Below are 20,170 nucleotides of genomic sequence, written 5' to 3' on the forward strand. Positions count from 1 at the left end.
CTTGGCTGGAATACTGAGCTGAAAATACTGAATGAAAATAATTTTCATTCAGAATTTTTAGAGTTTTAATTTTATTATCCTGTAGCATTCACAAGTGCTAATTAAAAAGTTTAAAGCCATTCTAGTCTCAATCTTCTGTGTTTTATTTTCTTGAAGCTATTTCAGCATATTCTCTTCATAGATTTAGACATTGTTCTGTATGGCTTCAACCTTCTTTGAACTTAAGTGAACTAATTTCACTTTGAAAATACATTTTTTTTAATCCATTTGTTAAAATTATCTAGATGACAGATAGATCATATTGGTGGTTGTTTCTCCATTTTCTATCTTTCCAAAATTTATTCATGCATGCAACTATTAGCATAAGACTGTATGTGCATAAAGTTTTAAGTTTAATTAAATTTTTATTTTTCATTGGGATGGGATGATTGAGGATTCAACCCAGGGCTTCTCACATGCTTAGAATGCACTCTACCACTGAACAATCCTTAGCCCTTAAGGTGATAATTTTAAACCGAATTATTGTAAATGACTGATTAAAAACCTTAAACTTCCCAGATTGTGAAAAAGGGACTTATTGAAACTATTTAAATGAAATAACAGGAGCTATAAACTTCAGGAGAAGTTTTTGCTATGGTTTATACATAATCTTCTCAAAGAAGACATCTTTTGTCTGAAAGAAAAGAAGACATAGCATATAGACAAAGATACTCTGTCCTTTCTATCTGAATAGACAATAATCTTCTAAATTTAATCAAGACTGCTTTTATTGCTCACTGGAACTACATTAAAATTTGAAGAGTTGAATAATCCCTTACATTGTGAGATGGCATCATTGGGGTAACATATCTTCACAATAATAGCATATTATATGTTTATTAAAATTTATTGAAATATGATCAAAGTACATTATATACATGGATGATGATGTCATAATGAAACCCATCAAAATTTACAAAAATTTCTTGAGTCAGGAACTCAGAATGACTGAAAGAGGTGTTATAGCTCAAGATGTCTCCTGAGGTTGTTTTCAAGGTGTCAGCCATGGTTGCAGTCATATGAGGCTTGAGGAGGAAGAGGATCTGACTCTAATATGGTTCACTCAAATGGCTGACAAATTGGTAAATTTATTGGTGGACACTCTCAGTTTCTCCCTTGTAACTTCTTTAGTGTCTGTACAATATGATGACTAGCTTCTCCAGAGTAAGTGATCCAATAGACAACAAGTAGAAGTAACAATACACTTTATGATTTCACTACATAATTTACTCACTATCATCAGGCACTTAGTCCAGCAAACATTGAAGAGGAGAGAAAGAGGGTTCCACTCTGAATAAATGAAGCAAAGATTGTCAAAAAACTTAAGTATTTTTGTCCTTGAGAAATTCCTCTTCTTCATGTTCAGTACCAAAGCATCACTAAATTCCATGGATATTATTAGCTTTATATTTCTTAGATTCTTTCACACTTCCCCATTCCCACTGCTATTAAAACCACCTATCCTATACTCAGCATTCATCTTGAAAACTAAAATTGTCTCCCATTGGAGCTATGAGAACCAATGTCTGTAAAAGGATCTAAAAGACACCCATAATCTGGTACCTATTGTATTCTCCAGCCTCATTTGTCATTATATTGATTGTCTCTAGTCTCACCAAACAAACATGCTTCTTCCCATCACAAATTCTGGGATACTTTCCTTTGTTATCTGTCCCTTAAGTCTTTTCCTATCTAAAATTCTGAGCTACTGTTTCAGCGTCATTTTCTCCTATAAATGTTCATTGAGTTTTATAAAAATAATAGTTCTTTTAAAATATTTAAAATGTGTGAGTACCAAAACAGTAGAGATCAGTAGAATTGAAGACAATACAAATCTAAAATTAAATATTTAAATTCATTCAATAGTTGAGTTTTAAAATATTGACTGTCATAAATGAGAAGTTATTTAAGGAGGAGTCTTTAATGTCAGTTAAAGACTCTGCTACTAGATATCTGTGATGTGGCTTTGAATCTCTTGCTAAAGCAGTTTCAACTACAAGTTGAATTCATGTACTGGAATAAGTTAATTAAGTACTTTTTTCTTTTATGGTGCTCAGTCCTTTCTGATTTTTTTCTGTATTTTCTATATTTGAGTTTTGAGAGATATTACTATAACCATCCAGTGCACTTTTACATAAATTAGTGTGGGTGGATTTCTTTTATTTCAATAAAAAATATCACTCACCAAAAGAGTCATGGTATCAAGTGCAAAAGGCAACTTTGTTATAACAACTTGGCATTTTTCTAAATATATGCATATATTGTGTCACTTGTTTTATTAAACTTTTCTCTAAAATATGTGTGCTAATCTAAAGTGTCTATTTTTATAGTGGTAGAAAAGAATGTCTGGCTTGCCCAAGGCCAAACAGCTAGTTAGTGACAGGAGCATGACGTAAGCCTCCTGGCTGTGCATCTGGAGTTTCAGTCATTGTACCAGAATGCTTTCCACTTAATTATCTTGTGCACTCAGTACATAGTAGGAACTATTAAAGCCATTCTAACTCATTTCAATGTTCTCTGAAACATTTAATTAGTTTTCTTTAAAATAAATAAGTAATTAAGAAGCTACAAATTAGTGAGCTAATTAGCTGTTTTATGGCCTTTTAGTTCTTTTAACTGAAATAAGCTGATGCCAAAACTGCCAAATAAACTATTAATTATCCATGAGAACAATCTCCATGAATTTTAAGAATAGCATTTTGAAAGTGCTTTGTAAAAATGACTGGTTTTATGATAAAAATTTATTTTGCATATAAAATACATAGTACAAAAGTTAGAATTAGCAAGTCTCCAATTATCAAACTAATTCCTTGTCATATGTAATACTGTTGAATGGGATCCTTCTTCCCACCTACAACTCTACCTATAGTCTTTATTAACCCTTCACATTAACACACATACACACACACACACATATACAAACAATGTGTAATTCATCTCTGTCACCTAGCAAGCACTTAACAAAGATACTCTGATGCTTGACTTCATTTTATTTAGTTAATTCATTTAAAAAATTTATTTAGCTCACCATATTTAGTTTGGATTGCTTGTGGGGCTTGGGGCTATTAAAACAAATGGAACAATCAAATTTTTGCTTTAATGATAAACTCTATAGCATAGGAAATAGACACTAATTGATTAATAGTATAAAATAATAGTTTCAATAGCAGCAAATACTATTAATGAAAGACAAATTTGAGAAAATTTGAACATGGGTTTTCAAAATTATGGCAGCTAAGTCTTCCTGAAGACTTGACTTCTTCTTAAACAAATGATATTTAACTGTAGATCATAAGGGTAAATAAGTAAACTAGATGAACAGAGGACTAATCCCAGACAAAGGTAATGGCAGTGGAATGCTGGATAAGACTAATAAAAGGGAACATAGTGAGATGTGTTTGGATTGTGGATAAAATTAGAAAGGAGAGCCAACAGAATAGATGTGATATCTGAAATAAAAAGAGGAGTCAACAGTTATGAAAAGATTTTCATTCTGAGAACCATCAGCCATATTTGAAAAAAAAAAAAAACTAACTAAAACAGGGAAAGGGAAGGTTTGTGTAGAAACAACAGGAGTTTAATTTGGACATGTTTAGTTTCAGATATTCCAATGGAACCATTAAATATGTAGTTATACCTAATAGTTTGTAGTGCAGGGAGAGAATTATTACTGGATTCATAAAATTTGAGTGCTGATGAACCCTATGCTGTATTGAAATCCATGAGACTAGATGAAGTCACCAAGAAAGAAGGCGTACTTAGAGAAGAAAGTCAATAATTAAGAAAAAGCACTTTAAGTTTAGAGGTCAAGGTTAATAAAGAAGAACCAGCAATGTGAAGATTGAAAAGTAAATATGTAATAAGAGAAAAAGTGAGAAAAAAGCTGGTTACAGATAGCCAAATGACAGAAGTGTTGCAAAAAAAGTCAGGTGATCAACCCTTTTTTTATGCTATTTAGGTAAAATGAGTAACATGAATTAACCACTGGATTAAACAATGCAAGGGATATTGGAAGCTTGACAAGAGTTTCTTATTGATGTAATGTGAAGGAGTCTGGTGTTCACTCAAGAGCAATTATAAGGAAATTAGACATAATTGAGTATAGGTAGATATTTCAGAGCTTTTGATTTTAAGGCAAAAGAACTGAAATAAGTAGCAAGAGCAAGAAAGTTTTTGTTTACTTTTGCTTTAAAAAGAGAAAAAACAGCACAGTTTGTATACTGGTGGAAATGTTTCTGTAGAGATGTTGAAGGAAGAAACAACTGAATGCTACTTTTGAGTAGGTAAGATCAAAGGAAATCTAGTGCATCTTTGAGAAGTTTGGTCTATGTTGATGGCAGATAGTCCATCCATAATAATGACAGTGAAAGCAGGAATATATGGCTTCTGGTGCTGTTCCAGATGGGGTGGGGACAAAACCTGTAATATTATTTTGATATCAATTGCACATCTAGGGTTGGGTGTATAGTTTGGTATTCGAATGCTTGCCTAGCATGCTGAAGACCCTGGGTTCAATCTCCAGCACCACAAAAAAGGGGTTTATTTTGCTTTAAACTTTTTGTTTTTCTTTTTTGGTATATTTTGTATGATATATTAAGATAACTTTTAAATATTTCTTAGAAATTTTAGTACTTACTGATTCTGTAGCTAAATATAATTAGTTTTAGAATATCCTTAGCAACTGGCTCACCAGTTATTGCTTCTGCTTTGATTTCTCTGTCTTCACATTCTGACTTTCCAATTTTCTACATTTTAGAGATTCCCATTGTAAGTTTTTATTTATTATCTATTTTATATTTTTCATTTTGTTACCTTTCTGTGCTTACACCCTTTTAAGGTGACATTTCTTTCTAAGACTCACTAAAGGAGAAAATTCATATAAATTAAGGGTCTCAGAGAATTACAACTTTTAACTAAAAATAAATGAGAAATACAGAATCTTTAGTAGGAATGTAATTATTACTTGAAACCATTTCTGTTTCTGGCACTGGAATAAGATAATTCCAGATTGTTAGCAATCTATCTTTCTAAGTAAAAGCAAACATGAGTACTTCTTTGTAGAAAGAATAAAATATCACTCTAAGCCTCAAATTATAACTAATTTTATATACAATATCTGGAATATAATAGAACTTAAGTAGATAAGAATACAGTAGAAGAGACAGGATGAGAGACCTAAAACTGGAAATAAATAAATGTGTAATAATATATCATCACACATTCAGAAAATCACATTGTCACACTGACTTTAAAGGTTATTTCCCTTTTAGTTACTCCTAGAATTTATTCCACTTCTAAAGAAATGTGACTCTGAACACTGAGCTTACTGCTTTATCTTTCCTTCTTAGATTTTAGCCATGATGTTTTATACTGTATTTTTTTAGCTGTCCTTTTACACATTTTTTCACCTTTTCTATTTGTTTTTAGTGGAAAGTTTAATCTGATTTGAAATGTAGGCTTGTGCTCTTAATATCTAAGTGGTCTAGAGAAAATTACAACCTTCTGTATGTACCTTAATTTTTTTCATTTTTAGTCTATAGCTAATAATATCTGACAAGGTTGTTGTGAGATTACATGGTATCATATATATAAATTCTGTGCCTAAAAGATTAGGAAGCAGGTATCACTTCTACTGTAAGGTAAATAAAAATTTCCCAAGTCTCATTAGACCACCAGTAGAAATGATACCTCCTAAAATAATACTTGCATTTCATTGGCACATCGTCCAGTAACAAGAATGAAGATCCTAGCAGCCCATCAATTTCAGTTATTTCTGAGTCTCCAGAGATGTTCTAGAATAGTTTTTTTATATTCTTCCACTTAGGTCTGCTAATTTTTTTTTTTTTTTTGGCAGTACTGGTGCTTGAATTCAGGGTCCAGTTTTCTTGCTAGGCAGGTGCTCTACCACTTGGCCCTCACCCCTAGTCCTTTATTGCTTTAGTTTTTTTTCAGTCTTTCATTTTTTTGCCCACAGCCAGCCTCACACCATGATTCTCCTACTTATGTTTCCCACATAGTGAAATTATTATTGTTGAGTTAGGGGTCTCACTTTCTGCGTGGACTGGCTTTGAACTTCCATCCTCCCAATCTCCACTTCCAGAGCTTCTGGGATTAGAGGCATAAGTCCTTGTATCCTGGCCTCACTTTGGCCTCCTTTGCAATATTTAATGTCACCAGTCTACTTAAGACCTGCTTCACTGCTAATGTATTTATTTGCAATAATTCTTTTCCTAAGAAAGTAAATTTTGCTTTGAAATACTCAAAATGTCACATCATCTCAGATGACCCAGATTCTCTTCAGTTCTTATACTGAAGCATACAGAAATGTGCAGAATGTTCATCTTTCATTCTGTGTCTTATTTTTCAAACTAAGACTTGTGCAACTACAACTCAGACAGTGCTAAAAAAAAGAATTATTTTTTTTCATAAGGAATTATAAGTCCACAGGACTGGTTCATGGAGCTTTAGAATTCAGTAAACTCTTTCTCTTTCACACTCTGGGCCTTCTGTTTCAGAAGTCTCTGCACTGATTTGGTCCCACTGGTCACCTTGTACAAACCAATGCATGGAAATAGTCAGACAGAGGCTAGTGGCCACATAGGCCATGATCTATCTCAATTCACATTATGCTTCCTGGCAACAACTTTCATATTTTCTCTCATAATTTGAAGGATCATTTAGTGAAGGTAAATAGTTTTTTGATAATTATATTGAAACTTAAAATAACTTTTAAAATGAAAACATCTATATTTAGTCATTATTTCTGTTCTCTAAAATTGAATATATTTTACTTTGTATCTTATTGAATATTTCTGATGCTCATTTCCAGTACTTAAGTGAAAAGGTTTGCTACCCTTTAAATAATTGCAGTCCCTGAACTTACATGTCACTTGTCTTCATACAAATAAGAATATACAAAACACATGAGCGAAAAAAGTTCATTGATGGGAAGGTGTTTGAGATTGCACATAGTTTACAAGAAAGTTAATAGTAAATGCAATACTTGGTACAGCATAGAAGAGTGATGTGAGGGAGGGAAGGTGGTTAACAGATTCTGAGAAGATTCATCATGAGTAAAAGACTGTTCTAAAAGAGTCAAGGCACTTCTTTCAAAAGTACTGATCATGGCTAATGAGCTAATGATCACAGTACCTCGCTGTGAATATGCTGCTTTTGTTGATACTAAGGTTTAGGTTAAAAAATGGGCCTGAATAATAACATATCCCGTCCAAAATCAATTCCATATGAACCTTGGATTTCCTTCCACTGCCTCTTTCTCCCACAAGTTATAAAAACTTAAAGTTTTTGATTATGTATGTACAGATGACGTTGATTGTTAAAAGTTAGAGTAAGACTCCAGGTTGGTTACATAAAGTCCCATACAATATACTTACCACTATAAGCTCTTTTAAAAAATTCCAATCTTCTTAGGACAGTCTCTAATGTTCATATGGTGCAGGACTAAGATACTACTATATAAGAAAGATTTTTTTTTTTTTTTTAGAAAAAACACACCAGAACAAGACTTATAGTTCATAGGAAGACTTACTTAGGTAGAAACCTCTACCCTTTCAGAAAAGAAAGGGACAATGTAATTTTAATGCCAAATTCCTCTTGAGTCAAAATTGAGACTCCTAAAAAATAAAATCAATTGCCTGTAGAAATTGGATGGCTTTGTGTCATTAGTCCCTTTAAGCTATAATAACAAAATATTATAAAGTGGGAGAGTTATAAATAACAGAAGTTTGTTTCTCTCAGTACCAGAATCTGGGGAGTCCAAGAGTGAGGCATAAGAACATCAGTGTCTGGTGCAAGCTTGCTTCTTGGTTCATGGGCCACTGTTTTTCACTATTACTTCACATGGTAGGAAGAGCAAAGCAGATCTTGGAAACCTCTTTGATAGGGGACTAATCCCATTCCTGAAGGCAGTACTTAGTTACTTCCCAAAGGCTCCACTTTCTATTACCATCATTTTAGGGTTAGAATTTCAATGTACCAATTTGGGGAGACACAAACATTCAGACCATAGTGACTAGTAAAGAAAACAGGAATATTTCTCTAATCTGTAAAGGCTGGTTTTGAATCACTCTTATAAAACATGAACATTTTGCTTCCAGTGTGGGAAAGATCATTTTCTTCACTATCTTGTCATTTCACAGTGCCTGCTAACTTCCTAAGGAGACCAGACAGAACAATCTGCTGAACTAGGAATACTTCAAAGATCACATTTTAATTACACATAGTTCACTGTTCTCAGCAGTGTTTTACATCTACAAATTATATAAGAACTCAAAATTGTTTTAATATTTACTAAATATTTAAATGCATTGTGGTATAAGAAAGGATACTTCTATGTACTAAAACACAACATAATTTTATTGTTTCCTTCATTATAAAAGTTAGGAAAGCTTGTGTGGTATGTCTTTAATATATCAGCTCTTACCTATCCTTTATCTCTCTCAGCCCAATGTATATTTCATGTGCTCATCTTAAATCATTAATCAAACTAGATTAGTAATTTTTGTTAACTTTTATGTGCCTCATCAAAAGAACCATAGTTTCTTATTTAATTTACATTTTTTCAATTTTAACCTTATTTAAAAATAAAGTGATATTTGACTATAAAATATATAGTTATTTTTAAAGAAAACAGAAAATTTTAGTAGATTTCCTTACATGCAATAAAATGGCTTATGCGTTAAGATTATTTACCAGAGACACATCTTCCTTATTCCTTACTAGTCTACAGTAGGTTAAGACATGGAGTGTTTTCCTTCCTTCAAGTTATTTCAATAACTAATTGGATAAACATTGAAAGTTTGTATTTGAGTAGAAACTATTTCAACAGCATGTTGGTCATTAAATACTGAAGCTATATGTGTGCATATATGATTACAGATAAGTTAACATATGTAAATTTTAATTTATATATTCATTTATTTATAATCTCTTTCTCTTTGAAAATTCCAGACATATGCAGACTCCTTGCCAGGCTTTAGTAATAGTTGCTGAATAAATAAATGAATGAGCTTATACTCTTATCGCTCTTTAAAATGGATTTTTTATATACTAGCATCCCTGGTGAATCAATGTCATGATCTTTACATAGTATATTTGGAAGCAAATAATTTTGGAGATAAAAGTGTATTTCAAATGGAATTTTAACAGAACTGGTTCAGATCCAGTTTTAGGAAAGCTTGATTATTACAGTAACCTAGTTACTGTGACTGGGTAGTAAATGATCAAAGTACCTTACATACATGTACGAAAATATCATGGTGAAACCTATTATTTTGTGCAACTAATATACGATAATAAAAAAGGTCTCTGTAAATGTCAAAAGAAATGACATATGATCCAAATATTAGTAACAATGAATTTTTAACCTTGAAAATATCAAGAATTATTTTATCATAGTTAAACAATAATAATTTTGCTTTTACTATTTAATTATTCAAGAGGAATGTTTGAGATGTTGAAAGTAGATAGTGTTTAATAATGAGGCTTGAGATAGCCAACCGGTAATTTGGGACAGTGAACATAGAGTATATTTCTGTTCTATGGCAGAAGCTTCCTAGTGGTCTGGATAGTAGTACATTATCTTGTCTCCATTTATATCTTTGGCATACACTGAAATGGAAGGTAGAAAACACATCTTCATGATGTCAAAATGTCAGAAATATCCACTAGTAGCAAAATATCACATTAACCATAACTTTTTTCATATCTTGATTGGTTATTCCCATTACTTTCGATAGCTGTATAGAATTCCAGAGGTTTTTAAGCAACTGACCACATCCTACAAAAAGACAAGCATTACATGCCATTAGAACTCTAGTCCTTACTACTGCTTGAATTTGGAGTAATAAAGAAAAAGTACACACAGATAACATCTTTATAGTCACTACAGGAAATATTTCAGTTTCCTATTCCTTGTATTGATTCAAAGATTAAAGTATTATAATAACTCATTGCAATGATTATAAATAATTGCTTAGTATGAAATGTTCCATTTTAAGACTGATATTAGATTGTAATATTTAAAAAATTATTTTAGAAGTCAATAAAAACTATTAGAAAAACACAGACTTTTTAGAAGATAGAGTTGTATGAATGCAAAGGATTATTATTAAAATTTAGCATTTATCTGCCAAAAGAAATAAAATTACTTTTATTTTGTCAAAATTGTAGAAGGCAGAGGGAATCTTCATTCCATTTGCTTCTTCATCATTTTGCTTCTTTTTAATGCTCTAACTACCTGATATACCTGAAAAAAAAATGTGTAGCCAAATTTTGAAATGCCCAATTAGCAACACCTGCCATAATGATATAAATATCTTCCACTTTTCTTTCTCATTCTGTCTTTCTCAATGAAGACAGAGATAGATAAATAGGGGATAGGTAGGTAAAGAGCTTGATAATGACTTTTGCTTTGTTAGTATCACCAGAATAATAATAATCACATAGAATATTTACTAGTATTCATTATTGAGAAAACCCCCAAAAAACAATATTTGTATCTTATCTTTGAAAATCAAATCTTGACATTATTTATGAAAAAAGAACATTTTTAAAAGTTCTATGAAATAGCATTATGGGAGTCAGCTGATACCATGGGAGGAAATAAAATTATTCACAGAGGAAAGGAGCACAAGGGTGGAACTATGAGGAGCATGGTTCTTGACAGCAAAAACACAGTAAAGGAGCTATTAAAAATTATCTAGGAGAACATTGTGGTGGGAGGGGAGGTAATGGCAGAAAAAGTAAGGAAGTAAGGACCTCCATAAATCCTTTCCTTCATAAATGAAATGAGAAAACTGGCAAAAATTGTGAAAATCAAGTTTTTCAGAACTCTGGCAATTAATCAGAGGGTTCATAGAAGAAATATCTGACTATTTGTAAGAACAGTGGGATCAGTGGCATTATAAAAACTGCCAAATCCCTACTCCCCTTCTCTGCAACTCCATGGTAACATCGAGAACCAACAGATAACACTCAATCAGAAGAGAAAACAGCAACCTGGAAGCCACCAGAAGTAGCTGAAAGCAGTTTGATCTATTTTAAAGCTTTATTTTTGGACAATTGTAATCATTTTTCATGTCTGTAAGTTTTCTGGAAGAGCTCACTTGCAAGGCTGTTTTTATTTAACATAAATTGGAACTCACCCAAAAATACTTAGAGACAATTTTTTCACTTCACAGGTGCTTGAGGCAGTATATAATAGTAAGGTCAAATTATAGACTAAAAGATCTTAAAGGAAAAGCAATGGAATGATATGTCCCTGGGGGGTTGGAAGCCTTCACATATTTCTGGTCATGTAGAAGATCACACATATATACATGGTGGGAGCATGCCTGCAATTGTTTCCCCCCAAAATTCCTATATTGACGTCCCAACCCAACCTCCAGTACTTCAGAATGTGACTTTATTTGGAGATGGAATAATTAGGGTAAAATGAAGTACCGTGGGTGGTCTTTAATACAGTATAATTGGCTGTCATTAAGAAGAAGAAACGAGATCAGACACACATAGCAGAAAGATCACATGAAGAAACAGAGGAGATGCCTTTTAAAAGCCAAGAATGGAGGTCCTCATAGGAAGCCAACCCTGCTGATGACTTGAACTTGGACTTCTAATCTGCAGAATCATGAGAAAATTGAGGTTTATTGCTTAAGCCACTCTGTCAGTGGTATTTTTTTATGGCGGCTCTAGAAAACTAATATGCCCATGATTGTATGCCTGCTCAGCAAAGACCTAAGAAGGCCCCCTTAACTCTGGCTGGTATTTAGGCTCTGTGTAAGTGGGAACAAAAAATAAGCAGGGTTGTTAGCTCTCTGATTTAGAATTGAAGTACAACCTCATGAACACCACCCAGTAATATTGGGAGTATTCTAAGAATGTAAGGAGATCCTCTTCCAAATATTAGCTGATGTATAAGCTAAGAAAGAAGATATTCTTATGTTTTCACTATAACAATTAGTGTAGATGTTGAAGAATTAGTTCAGAAAAGTCAATTTAAAAAAGACAGCAATACAACAAATTCCAGAGAAGGTGGAGATTATGATTTTCAAATTTGCCAAATTATTTAATTTAAAAATGACCAATTTTCAATAAAAAAGTTATAAGATACATAAAGACAAAGTATAGATCACACACAGGAATAAAAGCAGCCAATAGAAACTTTCCTAAGGAAGCAAAGACATTGACATTGCTAGAAAAAGACTTAAAATTAGGTATTTAAAACATAGAATTAAAATAACCCATGTCCAAAGGACTAAAAAGAAATTGCAACAAAATCCCACCAAATAAGTAATATCAACAAAGAGACAGAAATTTAAAAAAAAAAAGTAATTCTAGGGTTGAACAGTAAAGTAACTAAAATGAAAAATTCACTTGAAGACTCGTTTTTACTTCCTGTGGAGGGCATAACAAATTACACAAACAACAGAAATGTATTCTGTCACAGTTCTGAAAGGCAGAAGTCTGAAATCAGCTCACTGGAATCAAAATACAAGGTGTGAGTTGATCTTCACCATCTTCAGAGGCTCTGAGGGGAATTCATTCCTTAACTCTTGTAGTTTCTGGCAGCTGCTGACATTCCTTGACTATGGTGCATCACTCCAATTTCTGTATTCCCTTTTCTATCTCAACAAGTAGACCTCTGTCTCCCCCTTATAAGGACACCTGCTGTTTTCATGGGAGGCTGAGCTGGATAATCTCCTGCATCCAGTGCACTATCTGAGGGATTCAATGTACACAGTCATCTATTATTTTTAAAGGAGTATTATTGACTCTGATTCAGGTTAAGTGGTTGGTATGAAAATGAGAGTGTAGATTGTCTTCTCATAACTGAAAGGATGGATTTTTTTCAAAGGAAATATAGGAATGGTTTAGAAACAGCAATAAGTAGCAACAAGAGCTCCAACAAGGCCTTTTTGCCTGATGTTTTTGGGTATGAAATCTGAGCAAATCCTGCTTAGAGTAGGGAAAATGTATCTAAAACCAGAGAATAGAGGAACGTTCCAGTCATTGAGAAGGTGGTGTTTTCTTCTTTTCTTTATTACTTTATTTTGTATTAGAGAAAAAAACTTCCAAGTCATCACAATGACACAGTTGGGTTGAGCAGTAATAATCAGAAATAAAGGTCCATAAAAGAATCAAGAACCAGCAGAAAAAGGAGAAGGGAACTTCTGCCTGGGGAGAAAGCAAGAAGGACAGAATGAGAGTCACCAGGACATAAGTGACTTAGGGTACCCAGGACTAGACAGAACCACTAGACATGACAACAGCCCACAGGTACAGTTTGTTTTGTGATTCAGTGCTTTCAGAAATACCATTCTCACATTATCACAGAGATTGGATTTAAAATTGCAGCTATGAATCACTGCATATGTGTGTGTGGTTGACAAATTAGTGGTGATGCTCTAAGGCCCATTTTCACTACTCAAATTCCATCAGGAGAAATATAAGAAATTTAATGACTTGATTGTGCTGTCATCAGGTGGTAACCAAAGTGGTTCAGGATGTAGCAATGTACCGAGCTGAGTGATAGAGCTGAAAGGATGTGATGATAGATAATCTCCAGGATGTAACATCAGCTTGAACATGTGAGTGCCAACCACTACGTGTTCTCAAAAGTCGGCTTTACTTTCCTCAGCAAAATGTTATGGGTAAAAATATCACTTGATCTTAGCTAGTAGACACAGACCCTCTGTCGACCAACCTAGGTAAATGAGAAGCAGGACAGCAATTCAGTCAAGTTGTGAGTTTCTAGGAAGTGCTGCATAAAAAGGTAAATGTTTGAAGCAGGACATGGTGGCACATGCATGTAATCCCAGCACTCAGGAGACTGAAGCAGTAGTATCATGATTTCAAGGTCAGCCTGGTATACCATAGTGAGACCCTGTCTTTAAAAAAATTCAGAAACGTTACCTTTCCTGGACACAGGTTCTGATCATGCAACAGCCAGTTGCTCAGACCACATTTATGATCTTTTTTCAATCTTGATACACAAATTCTAAATCTGAACAAAATGTACTGTAGATTAAGGGTAATACATGCAAATAGCATGAATTTAACTGGGTTTGTTTCTAATACAGTAAACACTCTAGCTGAAGAAAAGACCATTATTGTTTTTATTGGCACATATTATTTGTACAAAGGGGATTCATTGTGACACTTCCATGCATGCATATAATATATTTTGGTCGAATTCAACCTCTCTATTGCTTTCTCTTGTTCCTGCTCCACCTTTTTAATCAATTTTAATGGGTTTCGTTATTCTATTTTCATGCATGCATATAAAGAACTTTGATCATAATTGCATTCCTTATCACCCTTTCCTTTTATCCTATACCTCCTGCTGGTTTCTTTGTCTTAACAGTCCCCATTTTATACGCCTATCATTTTAGTTTTCCTCTTTTTCCTTCCTTCCTTCCTTTGTTCCCTCCTTCATTCCTTCGTTCCTTCATTCCTTTCTCTTTCCTTCCTTCCTTCCTTTTAGATTCCTCATATGAGAGAGAACATTTGGAATTTGTTTTTCTCAGTGTGGCTTATTTTGGTGAACATGTTGACCTCTAGTTTTATCCATTTTACTGTAAACAGCATAATTTCATTCTTCTTTATGGTTGAATAATATTCCACGTTTTTATCCATTCATTGTTTGATGGACACCTAAGGCTGATTCCATAGCTTGGGAATTGTGAATAGTGATGCCATAAACATAGGTGTACAGGTAGCTTACTGTATGCTGATTACATTCCTTTGGCTCTATACCCAGGACTGGCATAGCAGGATCATCTAATAGTCTTGTTTTCAGTTCCTTGAGAAACACCCTGTTAATTTCCATAGTAGTTGCCCTGGTTTACATTACCACCAACAGTGTATAAGGCTTTATTTTTCCCTACATCCTTGCCAACATTTATTGTTTGTTTTCTTGATGATAGCCATTCTGACTAGTGTGAGATGAAATCTCAGTATTGTTTTGATTCTTATTTCCTTTCTAGCCAGGGATATTGAGCATTTCTTCATGTATTTATTAGCCATTTTTACTTTTTCTTTTCAGAACTGTCTAATCCATTTGTCTATTTGTTGATTGGATTATTTGTTCTTTGGGTGTTTAATTTTTGTAGTTCTTTATATATTTGGAAACTAATCTTTCAGTCGATGAATAGTTAGCAGACTTTCTCCTATTGTGTAGACTGTTTCTTGATTTTTTTTTATTATTGTTGTGCTGGATGGGGGTATACTGTAGCATTTATAAATGTTCTTACAATGTATCAAATGATTTTGGTGATCATTTCCCTTTCTGTGCAGAAGTTTTTAATGTGATGCATTCTTTTTGTCCATTTTTACTCTAATTTTCTGAGATATAGGAATCCTATTCAGAGAGTTGTTGCCTGTGTCCATATCATCAAATGATTTTCCTATCTGTAGTAGTTTCAAAGTTTCTGGTATCATGTTAAGATCTTTGATCTAGCAGGGCACAGTGGCTCATGCCTGTACTCCTAGCTATTCAGGAGGTGAAGATCAGGATAATCACAATTGGAGGCCAGCTCAAATAAAAAGTTCATGAGACCCCATCTCAATCAATGAAAAGCTGGTCATGATACTGCATGCCTGTCACTCCAGCTACATGGGAAGCATAAATAAAGAGGATCACAGTTCATGTTAGCTTGGACATAAAGTGAGACCCTATCTCAAAAATAGCCAAAGCAAATAGGGCCTGAGGAGCTCAATTTGTAGAACAATTGCATAGTGCAAAGGCCCTGAGTTCAAAACCCAGTACTGCAGAAAAAAAATCTTTGGTCTATTTTGAATTGATTTTATACAGGGTGAGAGTTAGTGAACTAGTATAAGTCTTCTACATATGGATATGCAGTTTTCCAAGCACCATTTGTTGAGGAGGATATTGTTTTTTTTGTCAAAAATCAGATGGCTGTAGCTGTGTGGACTTATTTCAGCGTCTTCAGTTCTAGTCTATGGGTCTACACGTCTGTTTTTGTGCCAATACCACGTTTTTTGTTACTATGGCTCTGATGTTTAATTTGAAGTCAGGTATTGTAATACTCTATGCATTTTTCTTTTTTATTCAGGATTACATTTGCTATTTGGGGTCTTTTGTATTTCCATATAAATTATAGGATTGATTTTTATATTTCTATGAAAAATGACATCAGGAATTTTATGGAGTTGCTTTGGATCTGTAGATTGCTTTATGTAGTGTAGTCATTTTCACAATTAATTCTGTTGTTCCATGAACATGGGAGATCTTTCTATCTTCTAGTTCTTCATTTTTTTCTTCAAAATTCCATAATTTTCATTATAGAGGTCTTTCATCTTAGGTTTATTCCTAGATATTTAACTTTTTTGAAACTATCGTAAATGATATTATTTTCCTGATTTCTTTCTTAGTCAGCTCATCATTGGTATATAGAAAATACTGATTTTTGGAATGTTGCATTTTGTATCCTGCTATTTTGCTAAAAGTGTTTATCGGTACTAACATTTTTTTTTTTTTTTTGCTAGAGTCTTTTGGGTCTTTTAAATACAGGATTATAATATCTGAAAAATAGAGATAATTTGATTTCTTTCTTTCTTATCTGTTTCCCTTTTATTTCTTTCTCTTGCCTTATTGTTCTGGCTAGAAATTCAAGCACTATACTGACTAAGAGTAGAGTGGATACACTTGTTTCATTTTTGACTTTGAAGGAAATGGCTCTAGTTTAATAACATTATTGTTGAGTCTGTTGTATGGAAGTTTTATTACTGCTGTGAAAAATTCACAAAGTCTAAAGGTGATTTTTTTTCCCTCAATAAAAGTAGGAAGAATTATACTTCACAGCTGAACTTTCAGTTTTTAATGCCTGAAACACTAAAAACACTTTTAGTTAAAAATTGCGATCAGATATCAAGTTTGGATAAATACAGATTTTAAAGCCTAACAATTTGGAAGTATATGCAGTTTCCAGGTTTAATACAAAATAATGCCATGTCTGGTAATTGGACTAAATTATGTGGAACTTTATAAATAATGGTGATGTATCCAAAAATATCTATGTCATAATGTTTACCATATGGTAATGTTCACTTTTTGTTGCCAAAGGAATTTTTAGTTAAGTTTTTAATTTCATTTTTGTAGGTAGCAGTTGTTAGAAATATTTCTTTCTGTAAAGTCTGTAATTTTGTTCTCATTTGTAGTTTGGTTGCCACGAAGGAAACAAATAGTGCAAGATCTCGAAGTGCTCCAATGTCACCTTCTGACTTTCTGGATAAATTAATGGGGAGGACGTCAGGGTATGATGCAAGAATCAGACCTAATTTTAAAGGTAACTATTCTGTTTATTACTTCAGCTATAATGTGTTTAAAATATGCTTAACAAGATAAATTTTAAAATGGATTCCACTAGAAATCTTGTGCCTATGTCTAAAAATCTTTCAAATACTGCATAAATCACAGATATATCTTGAAAGGAGATGTTCATTTTCAGGTTCAGAGCTATTATAATGTGTACTCAGTGGGCCAACAGCATTTCTTCCTCTTTAATAGTATAACATTTGTTGTATCTAAAATTTATTATGGAAATACATATGCACATGTATATATCTGTTATTTAATTCTCCTATCTGCTGTCTCACTAACTGGAATAAAAGTTGGTTATCCAACCATGGCCTTGACCACTCTTCCTCTGTGCTCTGCCCCAACCCTTTCCATCACTTTAATCTCCCACAACAGGACCCTATATTGCAGAGAATCAGCTGTTCGGTTTACTTACTGGAAAAGAGACTGGATAATTAAAAGCTACTGGTATGTTAAAAAACATTATTCTACCTCCCAATATTTTACCTGAATTTCTAGGAAAGAGGGTAAAAAATCAATTTATACTTCTCGTTCTTCTGTTTAAGACAGTGGTAAGCAACGTACATATGCAAGTTTTAGGTGACCTATCCAGAACTACAACATATGCTGGAATTATTTTTTGTATAAAAAAATTAGAAAGCTAACTCCATGCCCTACTTTACTTTATCTTTAATATTATTCTATTAATTAAAGAAAAATAATTATAAGAATACACAGTCTTCTCATGAGATTCAGTTAAGCTATTTTAATTCCTAAAGGTAAAAAAGAAAAACAAATTAACAAAACCCAATCTTACCTACAATTGTTATTCTTTTCTTGAATTTGTCCTTATGATAGAAAAAAGAGGATTGCTTATTGGTGTAAGTATAGAGAGGCATGATGAATGTTAATAATGGGTAGCAAGGGAAAAGAGAAAAATTTATTAATAATTTCTGAGTCAAAAATATGAGTTGGGTTGCTTCAATTTTAAAATGAGTTGCACATTTAAATAATAGATTGCATGTTTTGATTTGTTTTTAAGCTTTCAACCACAAATATTTTGAACATCACAGATGGAAAACACTGAGCATCAAGCTGTGAGAAAATAGTACAGCTTTCAGGGGTATAATGTACAAATGAAACCATGGGATTTCAGTATTAGGATCCTTTTCAAATTGAGAGAAAGCAGTGTTTCTGTTAAGGACTAATTTTTAATTCATCTTTTAAAAAATAAGCAGTTGTCATATGAATTACCCACAAGAAATATAATCAGTAATTAGTGACACCATTGTCAGTGATTCAGAAATATTGCTTTCTTTTCATTGAATATTAAAGAAGCAAATCAATTCTATTTTTAAATGTTTGTGAATATTTTAAAATCCACAAATAGACTCAACAGATATTTTAACAAAATCTCAGATAAGTTATTAACCACACTACAGTGGCCCCAGTAATCTTGCTATTCTCTCTATAAATTTAGGTCTATTTTATTATTTTTCCTGATGACAACTGTGACAGTTTCCAGTCTGGAGTTCGTATATACACACACACACACACACACACACACACACACACACATATATATATATATATATATATATATATATATACACACATATATACATATATATATACACATATATACATATATATATACACATATATACATATATACACATACATATACATATATATGTGTATATATTCATATATATATATATACACTTTTAAGTGTCTTTGGATGGATTTGTGTATCCATTTCTTTTGCATGTGCCTCTGGGGGTAAAAATGTCAGGCTAGGTATAGACTTAATTGTGTTACCACAATTAGTTCATGGCAAAATTACTAGGAAAACACATGCTGGAACTGATGCTGGGAAAAGTGGATATCCACATGCCGAGGAATGAAACTAGATCCTCTTACCACTCATCCTTTACAAAAATCAACTCCAATGGATTAAAGTCATAATGCAAGATCTGAAATTATGAAAATTCTATAGCAAAATAGGAAATGCCTCAGGACACTGGAATGGGTAATGATTTTTGCATAAAACACCAAAATTTTGGGAAACAAAAATTATCAAATCAACTTCCGTATATTACTAAAGTAGCTAATTAGTCAACAGAAATTAGAGCTTTTCCCAAATCATTTCAAAAACTGGGGTTTAAGGAGAAGACGTGGTATGCATAGAAGTAGTTATTTGCAATTTGAAAAATGAAAATAATAGGTAGATGCCAATATTTCTTTCTTGAAGTTGGAAATTCTTTCGTTTTTGAACTCTTTGTTAGGCTAGAAAGCAGAAATGGGAAAGGCACAATGAGAAAGCAGCACATTACCAGGCAGAGAGCACAGACTATAGAGCCCATTGATCAGCACAGCCCAGTGGTACCAGTGGACTCAAGAATAACAAAGAATTAGAGGACATACCCCAAACTGTCTCTGTATACATGCACATCCCTACTATTTAATGTTTAGGTGTGAGTTTATCTCTGTTTCCGTATACCAAAAATAGCAACAGAAGAGTCAATAAAATAAAACACTTTTTCATTTTCAGGACAGGAATAAGATTAATGTATTTTCTGAACTCTGGTTTCACTGAAAATCTTTTTTTTTCTTAAATAAGCATGTGTTAGAGTAGATTTAGTTTTACATAAAAGTCAATTTGAAATGCATAAGCTCCCATCCCCCATAGTTTGCCCCTTATGACATCCTCTATGTGTGTGGTACATTTATTACAATGGATAGACCGATATTGGTGCATCTTTATTATTAGCTAAAGATCATAATTTGCAT

At 33.0% G+C, this 20,170-nt stretch overlaps 1 protein-coding gene across 13 annotated transcripts in view; it reads left to right on the plus strand.

The window, feature by feature from the left end:
• The window catches only part of Glra3 (glycine receptor alpha 3), a 381,512-nt gene that overhangs the window by 237,344 nt on the left and 123,998 nt on the right, over nt 1-20,170 (plus strand). For all 13 annotated transcript variants that reach the window (XM_074054955.1, XM_074054949.1, XM_074054951.1 and 10 more), the window contains one exon: nt 17,239-17,366. In XM_074054955.1, the coding sequence (XP_073911056.1) occupies nt 17,288-17,366 (79 nt within the window). In that variant the 5' untranslated portion in view covers nt 17,239-17,287. The remainder of the gene's footprint in view (nt 1-17,238; nt 17,367-20,170) is intronic.

Source organism: Castor canadensis, chromosome 14 (genome assembly GCF_047511655.1).
Source record: "Castor canadensis chromosome 14, mCasCan1.hap1v2, whole genome shotgun sequence".
In the NCBI taxonomy this organism is placed as follows: Eukaryota; Metazoa; Chordata; class Mammalia; order Rodentia; family Castoridae; genus Castor; species Castor canadensis.